The 14,878-nt window shown below is 47.5% G+C and overlaps 1 protein-coding gene across 1 annotated transcript in view; it reads right to left on the bottom strand.

Moving 5' to 3' along the window:
- HSPA12A (heat shock protein family A (Hsp70) member 12A) overlaps positions 1-12,340 on the bottom strand; it is a 40,756-nt gene extending 28,416 nt beyond the window's left edge. The window contains exon 1 of the mRNA XM_075258627.1: positions 12,260-12,340. Coding sequence (XP_075114728.1) covers positions 12,260-12,287 — 28 coding nt within the window. The 5' untranslated portion in view covers positions 12,288-12,340. The remainder of the gene's footprint in view (positions 1-12,259) is intronic.
- Positions 12,341-14,878: the final 2,538 nt, after the last annotated feature.

Raw genomic sequence — 14,878 nt, 5'->3', positions numbered from 1 at the left:
AATTGAGATTTGACGTTTCGGTCATCTGACCTTCCTCAGAAGTGATCTAGTGCGGATACAGAGGCAGTAGGGTGTCAAGGCGTGAAAAATGTATTTGCAAATTGTTTACTTCCTTTGTAGATATTTCTCCATTTCTTCCTAGTGGCAGCACTAAGCAGGGATCGGAGCACTGAATAAGAAGTGCCTGCACCCCACAGCAGCAGATGGGAGCGTGGGAGAGTCATGAGGATGAGTGTGGGCTGAGCAGAGGAAAGGAAGAGGAGAGTAAAGAGTGGAGAATACATGGAGAGGAGGAAAAGATGGAGGAGAGGAGCAGAGACTGAGGGGGAGTAGAGAAAGGGAACTGCAAAAGAGATGGAGAAGAGCACTATATAACTGCCCTATACAACTACACTATACAACTACACTATACAACTGCCCTATACAACTGCCCTATACAACTACACTATACAACTGCCCTATACAACTACACTATACAACTACACTATACAACTGCCCTATACAACTACACTATACAACTACACTATACAACTACACTATATAACTGCCCTATACAACTACACTATACAACTGCCCTATACAACTACACTATACAACTACACTATACAACTACACTATATAACTGCCCTATACAACTACACTATACAACTGCCCTATACAACTGCCCTATACAACTACACTATACAACTGCCCTATACAACTGCCCTATACAACTACACTATACAACTGCCCTATACAACTACACTATACAACTACACTATACAACTACACTATACAACTGCCCTATACAACTACACTATACAACTGCCCTATACAACTACACTATACAACTGCCCTATACAACTACCCTATACAACTGCCCTATACAACTCCACTATACAACTGCCCTATACAACTGCCCTATACAACTCCACTATATAACTGCCCTATACAACTCCACTATATAACTGCCCTATACAACTACACTATATAACTGCCCTATACAACTACACTATATAACTGCCCTATACAACTACACTATATAACTGCCCTATACAACTACACTATATAACTGCCCTATACAACTACACTATATAACTGCCCTATACAACTACACTATATAACTGCCCTATACAACTACACTATATAACCCAGCCACCTACCCAGACCAGTCAAGGTGGGATTCCAGCCCAACAGAGAACTTCCACCTGGAGTTCTGCAAATACCTGCTACATGTCCATCGCAACACCACCAACATGGCCTGCAGGGCAGAGCTAGGCAGACTCCCCCTATGGCTCACCATACAGAAGAGGGCGCTATCATTCTGGACTCACATACAGGGCAGCAGTCCTGACTCTTACCACCACCAAGCCTGGCTGAGCCACAGAGCCCCGAGAAGTACTGATACCCCCCAACCAAGCATCAGCCATCTGCCAAGCCAAAACCCCCAACATGCCCCGAACAAGGCTCAAATAAAAGGAGTCATTGAGAGAGACAGAGAGCGGTACATGGAGGAATGGAGAAGCGCAATAAATAACTCCAAGAAACTCACCAATGTGTACCAATCCCTACAAAGGGACTACACCATGGCCACCTACCTGGAGAGAATACGCCACCCCAAGCACAGACAGACCCTGAGCTGGTACAGACTGAGCGCCCACAACCTAGAGATAGAGACGGGGCGATACAGACAGACGTACAAGCCACGGGAGAAGAGACTGTGCCAGCACTGTGACCAGGGGGCCCTAGAAGACCAGACCCACTTCCTGCTACACTGCACCAAATACTCAGCTGTGAGGGCCGTCTACTACCAAAGACTCTCTGCCCACATCCCAGACTGGGAGAAGAGGAAACTCTACATCCTACTGGGAGAAGAAGAGGCCACTGTGGAGATCGCTGCCCAATACGTGTCCAGCTGTCACCAAACCAGAGGAAGATGAGACTCCACGGACTGTTATAACCCAACCCCCCCCCCCCCCCCCATACCCACCACATGTCCATTGTCCACCTGTCACCAAAAGGGGAGAATGACGAGACCAAACCACCAACCCTTCCACTTTATGCCTCCCCGCCACTTGCTTTGGCAATGCCAAATACCTATTCGGACGTGCCAATAAAGCTTCTTTGTATTGTATTGTATTGTAACCACCCTACATAACCGAGCTGCAAATCCTGCTAAGGGGTTTGTTACAATGTGTCAGTTCAGGTACAGGCAGAGTGGTCGGTGCTGATGAGTTTTGCTCACACAGCATCCTCCACACTACTACAGTGTTGGCCAAAAGTATCGCCCCCTGCAGTCCTGTCAGATAATCCTCGGTGTCCCCCAGATAATGATTACACAGCACACACTCTTATATAGTATATGTGACACAGGGTATATACAGTATAAGTATCGCCCCCTGCAGTCCTGTCAGATAATCCTCGCTGTCCCCCAGATAATGATTACACTGCACAAACTCTTATATAGTATGTGAAACAGGGTATATACAGTATAAGTATCGCCTCCTGCAGTCCTGTCAGATAATCCTCGCTGTCCCCAGATAATGATTACACAGCACAGACTCTTATATAGTATATAAGTGACACAGGGTATATACAGTATAAGTATCGCCCCCTGCAGTCCTGTCAGATAATCCTCGCTGTCCCCAGATAATGATTACACAGCACAGACTCTTATATAGTATATGTGACACAGGGTATATACAGTATAAGTATCGCCCCCTGCAGTCCTGTCAGATAATCCTCGCTGTCCCCCAGATAATGATTACACAGCACAAACTCTTATATAGTATATGTGACACAGGGTATATACAGTATAAGTATCGCCCCCTGCAGTTCTGTCAGATAATCCTCGCTGTCCCCAGACAATGATTACACAGCACAGACTCTTATATAGTATATAAGTGACACAGGGTATATACAGTATAAGTATCGCCCCCTGCAGTCCTGTCAGATAATCCTCGGTGTCCCCCAGATAATGATTACACAGCACAAACTCTTATATAGTATATAAGTGACACAGGGTATATACAGTATAAGTATCGCCCCCTGCAGTCCTGTCAGATAATCCTCGCTGTCCCCAGACAATGATTACACAGCACAGACTCTTATATAGTATATAAGTGACACAGGGTATATACAGTATAAGTATCGCCCCCTGCAGTCCTGTCAGATAATCCTCGCTGTCCCCAGATAATGATTACACAGCACAGACTCTTATATAGTATATAAGTGACACAGGGTATATACAGTATAAGTATCGCCCCCTGCAGTCCTGTCAGATAATCCTCGCTGTCCCCCAGATAATGATTACACAGCACAGACTCTTATATAGTATATAAGTGACACAGGGTATATACAGTATAAGTATCGCCCCCTGAAGTCCTGTCAGATAATCCTCGCTGTCCCCCAGATAATGATTACACAGCACAGACTCTTATATAGTATATAAGTGACACAGGGTATATACAGTATAAGTATCGCCCCCTGCAGTCCTGTCAGATAATCCTCGCTGTCCCCCAGATAATGATTACAAGCACAAACTCTTTGGTAGACACAGGAACATTCAGGTCTTTGGAGATGGACTTGTAGCCTTGAGATTGCTCAGGCTTCCTCACAATTTGGCTTCTCAAGTCCTCACAGTTCTTTGGTCTTCTTTCTTCTCTCCATGCTCAATGTGGTCACACAAGGACACAGGACAGAGGTGGAGTCAACTTTAATCCATTTCAACTGGCTGCAAGTGTGATTTAGTTATTGCCACCACCTGTTAGGTGCCTCAGGTAAGTAACAGGTGCTGGTAATTACACAAATTACAGAAGTATCACATGATTTTTCAAACAGTGCCAATACTTTTGTCCACCATACTTTTTTATGTTTGCTGTGGAATTATATCCAATTTGGCTTTTTGACAATTCTTTTTGTGGTTTTCCATTGAAGACAAATTAAATGAAGAAAATACCAAAGAATTTGTGATTGTAATCATTATCTGGAAGAACACGAGTATTATCTGACAGAATTGCAGGGAGGCCAATACTTTTGGCCAACACTGTATATTGTAACAGACCCTCAGCTGAGTCAGCAGGACTAGGAGTGAAGGGATCTCTGTTATTGGTCCAGACCCCACCCCATTAAGCTGTCATCTCTGGAGGACAGAAGGACATCATCAGGACCCCCCACACAGTCAAAGATGGTGACCACAATAAAATGGAGACATCCGGCCAGAACTACAAATCCCAGCAGCACTTGCAAGAACTAGATCTAATGAACTCAGCAGGACTGATGGGGGAGGGGAGATGAAATGTTACCCCAATGATCTGCCCTTCCCCAGGATGATGAGAGTTGTTGTTCAGCAGCATCTCCGGAGCAGACAGTCCCCTCCCCCACTCATGGAGAACCTAATGGAGACGTCTGTGCTGGGACAGGCAATAACCTTGATGGAGGGGAAGGAGGTCACGGTCCCCGGAGAATGAAGAGGAGGGGGCCACATCCTGCAGGGTGTATAGGACAGAGGAGGAGGGGGCCACATACTGCCGGGGTGTATAGGACAGAGGAGGAGGGGGGCACATACTGCTGGGGTGTATAGGACAGAGGAGGAGGGGGCCACATCCTGCCAGGGTGTATAGGACAGAGGAGGAGGGGGGCACATACTGATGGGGTGTATAGGACAGAGGAGGGGGGGCCACATACTGCTGGGGTGTATAGGACAGAGGAGGAGGGGGCACATACTGCTGGGGTGTATAGGACAGAGGAGGAGGGGGGGCACATACTGCTGGGGTGTATAGGACAGAGGAGGAGGGGGGCCACATACTGCTGGGGTGTATAGGACAGAGGGGGGGGGGGGCCACATACTGCTGGGGTGTATAGGACAGAGGAGGAGGGGGGCACATACTGCTGGGGTGTATAGGACAGAGGGGGGGGGGCCACATACTGCTGGGTGTATAGGACAGAGGAGGAGGGGGCCACATACTGCTGGGGTGTATAGGACAGAGGGGGGGGGGCCACATACTGCTGGGGTGTATAGGACAGAGGAGGAGGGGGGCACATACTGCTGGGGTGTATAGGACAGAGGAGGAGGGGGCCACATACTGCTGGGGTGTATAGGACAGAGGGGGGGGGGGCCACATACTGCTGGGGTGTATAGGACAGAGGAGGGGGGGCCACATCCTGCCGGGGTGTATAGGACAGAGGAGGGGGGCACATACTGCCGGGGTGTATAGGACAGAGGAGGAGGGGGCCACATACTGCTGGGGTGTATAGGACAGAGGAGGGGGCCACATACTGCTGGGGTGTATAGGACAGAGGAGGAGGGGCCACATACTGCTGGGGTGTATAGGACAGAGGAGGGGGCCACATACTGCTGGGGTGTATAGGACAGAGGAGGAGGGGGCCACATCCTGCCGGGGTGTATAGGACAGAGGAGGGGGCACATACTGCTGGGGTGTATAGGACAGAGGAGGGGGGGGCCACATCCTGCCAGGGTGTATAGGACAGAGGAGGGGGGGGGCCACATACTGCTGGGGTGTATAGGACAGAGGAGGAGGGGGCCACATACTGCTGGGGTGTATAGGACAGAGGAGGAGGGGGGCCACATACTGCTGGGGTGTATAGGACAGAGGAGGGGGGCACATACTGCTGGGGTGTATAGGACAGAGGAGGGGGGGGCCACATCCTGCCAGGGTGTATAGGACAGAGGAGGGGGGGGGCCACATACTGCTGGGGTGTATAGGACAGAGGAGGAGGGGGCCACATACTGCTGGGGTGTATAGGACAGAGGAGGGGGGGGGCACATACTGCTGGGGTGTATAGGACAGAGAGGAGGGGGCCACATACTGCTGGGGTGTATAGGACAGAGGAGGGGGGGGGGCACATACTGCTGGGGTGTATAGGACAGAGGAGGAGGGGGCCACATACTGCTGGGGTGTATAGGACAGAGGAGGGGGCCACATACTGCTGGGGTGTATAGGACAGAGGAGGAGGGGGGCCACATACTGCTGGGGTGTATAGGACAGAGGAGGAGGGGGGCCACATACTGCTGGGGTGTATAGGACAGGGAGGAGGAGGGGGCCACATACTGCTGGGGTGTATAGGACAGAGGAGGAGGGGGCCACATACTGCTGGGGTGTATAGGACAGAGGAGGAGGGGGCCACATACTGCTGGGGTGTATAGGACAGAGGAGGGGGGGGCACATACTGCTGGGGTGTATAGGACAGAGGAGGAGGGGGCCACATACTGCTGGGGTGTATAGGACAGAGGAGGAGGGGGCCACATACTGATGGGGTGTATAGGACAGAGGAGGGGGGGCCACATACTGCTGGGGTGTATAGGACAGAGGAGGGGGGGGCACATACTGCTGGGGTGTATAGGACAGAGGAGGAGGGGGCCACATACTGCTGGGGTGTATAGGACAGAGGAGGAGGGGGCCACATACTGCTGGGGTGTATAGGACAGAGGAGGGGGGGGCACATACTGCTGGGGTGTATAGGACAGAGGAGGAGGGGGCCACATACTGCTGGGGTGTATAGGACAGAGGAGGGGGGGGGGCCACATACTGCTGGGGTGTATAGGACAGAGGAGGAGGGGGGGCACATACTGCTGGGGTGTATAGGACAGAGGAGGAGGGGCACATACTGCTGGGGTGTATAGGACAGAGGAGGAGGGGGCCACATACTGCTGGGGTGATAGGACAGAGGAGGAGGGGGGCCACATACTGCTGGGTGTATAGGACAGAGGAGGAGGGGCCACATACTGCTGGGGTGTATAGGACAGAGGAGGGGGCACATACTGCTGGGGTGTATAGGACAGAGGAGGGGGCCACATACTGCTGGGGTGTATAGGACAGAGGAGGAGGGGGTCACATACTGCTGGGTGTATAGGACAGAGGAGGAGGGGGCCACATACTGCTGGGGTGTATAGGACAGAGGAGGGGGGGGGCCACATACTGCTGGGGTGTATAGGACAGAGGAGGAGGGGGCACATACTGCTGGGGTGTATAGGACAGAGGAGGAGGGGGCCACATACTGCTGGGGTGTATAGGACAGAGGAGGGGGGGGGGCACATACTGCTGGGGTGTATAGGACAGAGGAGGAGGGGGCCACATACTGCTGGGGTGTATAGGACAGAGGAGGAGGGGGCCACATACTGCTGGGGTGTATAGGACAGAGGAGGGGGGGGGGGCACATACTGCTGGGGTGTATAGGACAGAGGAGGAGGGGGCCACATACTGCTGGGGTGTATAGGACAGAGGAGGGGGGGGGGGGGGCACATACTGCTGGGGTGTATAGGACAGAGGAGGGGGCCACATACTGCTGGGGTGTATAGGACAGAGGAGGGGGCCACATACTGCTGGGGTGTACAGGACAGAGGAGGAGGGGGGCACATACTGCTGGGGTGTATAGGACAGAGGAGGAGGGGGCCACATACTGCTGGGGTGTATAGGACAGAGGAGGAGGGGGTCACATACTGCTGGGGTGTATAGGACAGAGGAGGAGGGGGCACATACTGCTGGGGTGTATAGGACAGAGGAGGAGGGGGGGCACATACTGCTGGGGTGTATAGGACAGAGGAGGAGGGGGCACATACTGCTGGGGTGTATAGGACAGAGGAGGAGGGGGCCACATACTGCTGGGGTGTATAGGACAGAGGAGGGGGGGCCACATACTGCTGGGGTGTATAGGACAGAGGAGGAGGGGGCCACATACTGCTGGGGTGTATAGGACAGAGGAGGAGGGGGCCACATACTGCTGGGGTGTATAGGACAGAGGAGGAGGGGGGCACATACTGCTGGGGTGTATAGGACAGAGGAGGAGGGGGCCACATACTGCTGGGGTGTATAGGACAGAGGAGGGGGGGGCACATACTGCCGGGGTGTATAGGACAGAGGAGGAGGGGGCCACATACTGCTGGAGTGTATAGGACAGAGGAGGGGGCCACATACTGCTGGGGTGTATAGGACAGAGGAGGAGGGGGCACATACTGCTGGGGTGTATAGGACAGAGGAGGGGGGGGGGCCACATACTGCTGGAGTGTATAGGACAGAGGAGGGGGGGGCCACATACTGCTGGGGTGTATAGGACAGAGGAGGAGGGGGGCCACATACTGCTGGGGTGTATAGGACAGAGGAGGAGGGGGGGCCACATACTGCTGGGGTGTATAGGACAGAGGAGGAGGTCACATACTGCTGGGGTGTATAGGACAGAGGAGGGGGGGGCACATACTGCTGGGGTGTATAGGACAGAGGGGGGGGGGGCCACATACTGCTGGGGTGTATAGGACAGAGGAGGAGGGGGCCACATACTGCTGGGGTGTATAGGACAGAGGAGGAGGGGGCCACATACTGATGGGGTGTATAGGACAGAGGAGGGGGGGGCCACATACTGCTGGGGTGTATAGGACAGAGGAGGGGGGGGCCACATACTGCTGGGGTGTATAGGACAGAGGGGGGGGGGGGGGGCACATGCTGCTGCGGTGTATAGGACAGAGGAGGAGGAGATATAATGTCCTGTCTGATATATGGTGTATATAATGTACATTCTATAGTGTAGGCTGGCTATGTCCTGCCCCGGGATGACACTGATGCCGCACTGCAGCCTCTCCTCCCTCTCGCAGCACATGGCTGGCAGTGACAGCACTGATAGGAGAGACTCAGCAGGTTCAGCTATGACAGGAGCGCTGCAGACACGTGCCGCAACACAGTGACCACGCAGAACCGCAGGTGAAGACACAGCCCGGCCCCCTGACAACTATTCCTGGCATTTCCTGTACTGAGAGGCCCCAGATACAAGACTGGAGAGAGATGGAGACAACACAGCCTGTCCCCCCTGTACATTATACTATAAGACGTCTCCCCCCGTACATTATACTATAAGACGTCTCCCCCCGTACATTATACTATAAGACGTCTCCCCCCGTACATTATACTATAAGACGTCTCCCCCCGTACATTATACTATAAGACGTCTCCCCCCTGTACATTATACTATAAGACGTCTCCCCCCGTACATTATACTATAAGACGTCTCCCCCCGTACATTATACTATAAGACGTCTCCCCCCGTACATTATACTATAAGACGTCTCCCCCCGTACATTATACTATAAGACGTCTCCCCCGTACATTATACTATAAGACGTCTCCCCCCGTACATTATACTATAAGACGTCTCCCCCCGTACATTATACTATAAGACGTCTCCCCCCGTACATTATACTATAAGACGTCTCCCCCCGTACATTATACTATAAGACGTCTCCCCCCTGTACATTATACTATAAGACGTCTCCCCCCTGTACATTATACTATAAGACGTCTCCCCCCTGTACATTATACTATAAGACGTGTCCCCCCGTACATTATACTATAAGACGTCTCCCCCCGTACATTATACTATAAGACGTCTCCCCCCTGTACATTATAAGACAAGACGTCTCCCCCCTGTACATTATAAGACGTCTCCCCCCTGTACATTATAAGACGTCTCCCCCCTGTACATTATAAGACGTCTCCCCCCCGTACATTATAATATAAGACGTGTCCCCCTGTACATTATACTATAAGACGTCTCCCCCCTGTACATTATAATATAAGAAGTCTCCCCCCCTGTACATTATAATATATGAAGTCTCTCCCTGTACATTAATAATGTAAGACGTCTCCTCCTTGTACATTATAATGTAAGACGTCTCCCACCGTACATTATAAGATGTCTCCTCCTGTACATTATAACATAAGACGTCTCCGCCCATACATTATGAGATTTCTCCCCCTTGTACAATATAATATAAGACGTCTCCTCCTTGTACATTATACTATAACACATCTGTCCCCCCATGTACATTATACTATAACACATCTGCCCCCCCCTGTACATTATACTATAACACATCTGTCCCCCCCCTGTACATTATACTATAACACATCTGCCCCCCCCTGTACATTATACTATAACACATCTGTCCCCCCTGTACATTATACTATAACACATCTGACCCCCCATGTACATTATACTATAACATCTGTCCCCCCCTGTACATTATACTATAACATCTGTCCCCCCCTGTACATTATAACACATCTGTCCCCCCCTGTACATTATAACACATCTGTCCCCCCCTGTACATTATAACACATCTGTCCCCCCCCTGTACATTATAACACATCTGTCCCCCCCTGTACATTATAACACATCTGTCCCCCCTGTACATTATACTACAACACATCTGTCCCCCCTGTACATTATACTACAACACATCTGTCCCCCCTGTACATTATAACACTATTGTCCCCCCCTGTACATTATACTACAACACATCTGTCCCCCCTGTACATTATAACACTATTGTCCCCCCCTGTACATTATACTACAACACATCTGTCCCCCCTGTACATTATACTACAACACATCTGTCCCCCCCTGTACATTATACTACAACACATCTGTCCCCCCTGTACATTATACTACAACACATCTGTCCCCCCTGTACATTATGCCACATCTGTCCCCCCCTGTACATTATGCCACATCTGTCCCCCCCCCTGTACAACACATCTGTCCCCCCCCCTGTACAACACATCTGTCCCCCCCTGTACATTATACTATAACACATCTGTCCCCCCCTGTACATTATACTATAACACATCTGTCCCCCCTGTACATTATACTATAACACATCTGTCCCCCCTGTACATTATACTATAACACATCTGTCCCCCCTGTACATTATACTATAACACATCTGTCCCCCCTGTACATTATACTATAACACATCTGTCCCCCCTGTACATTATACTATAACACATCTGTCCCCCCTGTACATTATACTATAACACATCTGTCCCCCCCTGTACATTATACTATAACACATCTGTCCCCCCCTGTACATTATACTATAACACATCTGTCCCCCCCTGTACATTATACTATAACACATCTGTCCCCCCTGTACATTATACTATAACACATCTGTCCCCCCTGTACATTATACTATAACACATCTGTCCCCCCTGTACATTATACTATAACACATCTGTCCCCCCTGTACATTATCATATGACAAGTCTGCTTCCACACATAAGTATGATGACATATGCCCCCCTCCCCATACATTATATGACATGTGCCCCCCTCCCCATACATTATATGACATGTGCCCCCCTCCCCATACATTATATGACATGTGCCCCCTCCACAAATTTTATTTAAATGACATAACCACCCCATATATTATATATAACATGACCCCTCACTACAATACATTGTCATAACTGCCCCATACATATTTTATGTAACATATACATTATAACTGCCTCCATACATTATGATATATGCCCCTTCCCCATATACATTACATGTGCCCCCTCCCTGTACATTACAATGACATGTGCCCCCCTCTCCATACATTACAATGACATGTGCCCCCCCTCTCCATACATTACATGACATGTGCCCCCCTCTCCATACATTACATGACATGTGCCCCCCCTCTCCATACATTACAATGACATGTGCCCCCCCTCTCCATACATTACATGACATGTGCCCCCCTCTCCATACATTACATGACATGTGCCCCCCTCTCCATACATTACATGACATGTGCCCCCCTCTCCATACATTACATGACATGTGCCCCCCTCTCCATACATTACATGACATGTGCCCCCCTCTCCATACATTATATGACATGTGCCCCCTCCACATGCATTACAATATGACATGTGCCCCCCACCCCATACATTACAATATGACATGTGCCCCCTCCCCATGCATGATATGACATGTGCCCCCCACCCCATACATGATATGACATGTGCCCCCCACCCCAAACATTACAATATGACATGTGTGCCCCTCCCCATACATTACAATATGACATGTGCCCCCCTCCCCATACATTACAATATGACATGTGTCCCCCTCCCCATACATTACAATATGACATGTGCCCCCTCCCCATGCATGATATGACATGTGCCCCCCACCCCATACATTACAATATGACATGTGTCCCCCTCCCCATACATTACAATCTGACATGTCCCCCTCCCCATACATTACAATCTGACATGTCCCCCTCCCCATACATTACAATATGACATGTGCCCCCCTCCCCATACATTACATGACATGTGCCCCCCCTCCCCGTACATTACAATATGACATGTGCCCCCCACCCCATACATTACATGACATGTGCCCCCCACCCCATACATTACATGACATGTGCCCCCCTCCCCGTACATTACAATATGACATGAGCCCCTCACCCCCCCCCCAGTATTACCTGCAGCCTGGACCTCCCGAAAAGACATGCTGAGCCCTGAGCCTGCAGAGACTGCAGAGGAGCCCAGGATGAGAGTGCAGGAGAGAGGGAGGAGAGTGATGTCATCAGCAGAAACACCTCCCCCCCCTCCCCAACCAACAAGAGGCTCTAATACAGTGTCTACACCTCAGGACTGCGGATAACTCAATATACTACATACACCACACCACATGTATATTATATACTACATACACCACCTATACATGTATATTATATACTACATACACCACGCTACCTATACATGTATATTATATACTACATAAACCACGCTACCTATACATGTATATTATATACTACATAAACCACGCTACCTATACATGTATATTATATACTACATAAACCACGCTACCTATACATGTATATTATATACTACATACACCACACTACATATACATGTATATTATATACTACATACAGCACGCTACCTATACATGTATATTATACACTACATACACCACACCACCTATACATGTATATTATACACTACATACACCACACTACATATACATGTATATTATACACTACATACACCACACCACCTATACATGTATATTATACACTACATACACCACACCACCTATACATGTATATTATACACTACATACACCACGCTACCTATACATGTATATTATATACTACATACACCACACCACCTATACATGTATATTATACACTACATACACCACACCACCTATACATGTATATTATATACTACATACACCACACTACCTATACACGTATATTATATACTACATACACCACGCTACCTATACACGTATATTATATACTACATACACCACGCTACCTATACATGTATATTATATACTACATACAACACACTACCTATATCCTGTATATTATATACTACATACACCACACCACCTATACATGTATATTATATACTACATACACCACACTACCTATACATGTATATTATATACTACATACAGCACGCTACCTATACATGTATATTATACACTACATACACCACACCACCTATACATGTATATTATACACTACATACACCACGCTACCTATACATGTATATTATATACTACATACACCACACCACCTATACATGTATATTATATACTACATACACCACCTATACATGTATATTATACACTACATACACCACACTACCTATACATGTATATTATATACTACATACACCACACTACCTATATCATGTATATTATATACTACATACACCACGATACCTATACATGTATATTATACACTACATACACCACACCACCTATATCATGTATATTATATACTACATACACCACGCTACCTATACATGTATATTATATACTACATACACCACACTACCTATACATGTATATTATATACTACATACACCACGATACCTATACATGTATATTATATACCACATACACCACGCTACCTATATCATGTATATTATATACTACATACACCACCTATACATGTATATTATATACTACATACACCACACTACCTATATCCTGTATATTATATACTACATACACCACACCACCTATACATGTATATTATACACTACATACACCACACCACCTATACATGTATATTATATACTACATACATCACGCTACCTATATCATGTATATTATATACTACATACACCACACCACCTATACATGTATATTATATACTACATACAACACACAACCTATATCATGTATATTATATACTACATACACCACACCACCTATACATGTATATTATACACTACATACACCACACTACCTATACATGTATATTATACACTACATACACCACGCTACCTATACATGTATATTATATACTACATACACCACACCACCTATACATGTATATTATACACTACATACACCACACTACCTATACACGTATATTATATACTACATACACCACGCTACCTATACACGTATATTATATACTACATACACCACGCTACCTATACATGTATATTATATACTACATACAACACACTACCTATATCCTGTATATTATATACTACATACACCACACCACCTATACATGTATATTATATACTACATACACCACACTACCTATACATGTATATTATATACTACATACACCACGCTACCTATATCCTGTATATTATACACTACATACACCACGCTACCTATATCATGTATATTATACACTACATACACCACACTACCTATATCATGTATATTATACACTACATACACCACACTACCTATACATGTATATTATATACTACATACACCACGCTACCTATATCGTGTATATTATATACTACATACACCACGCTACCTATATCATGTATATTATATACTACATACACCACGCTACCTATATCATGTATATTATATACTACATACACCACACCACCTACACATGTATATTATATACTACATACACCACACCAATTATATATCATGTATATTATACACTACATACACCACGCTACCTATACATGTATATTATACACTACATACACCACACTACCTATACATGTATATTATACACTACATACACCACACCAATTATATATCATGTATATTATACACTACATACACCACACTACCTATATCATGTATATTA

The sequence above is a fragment of the Leptodactylus fuscus genome, chromosome 10, assembly GCF_031893055.1.
Source record: "Leptodactylus fuscus isolate aLepFus1 chromosome 10, aLepFus1.hap2, whole genome shotgun sequence".
Taxonomy (NCBI): Eukaryota; Metazoa; Chordata; class Amphibia; order Anura; family Leptodactylidae; genus Leptodactylus; species Leptodactylus fuscus.
The sequence above is the reverse complement of the archived record's forward strand: the minus strand, read 5'-3'. Positions and strand labels throughout refer to the sequence as shown.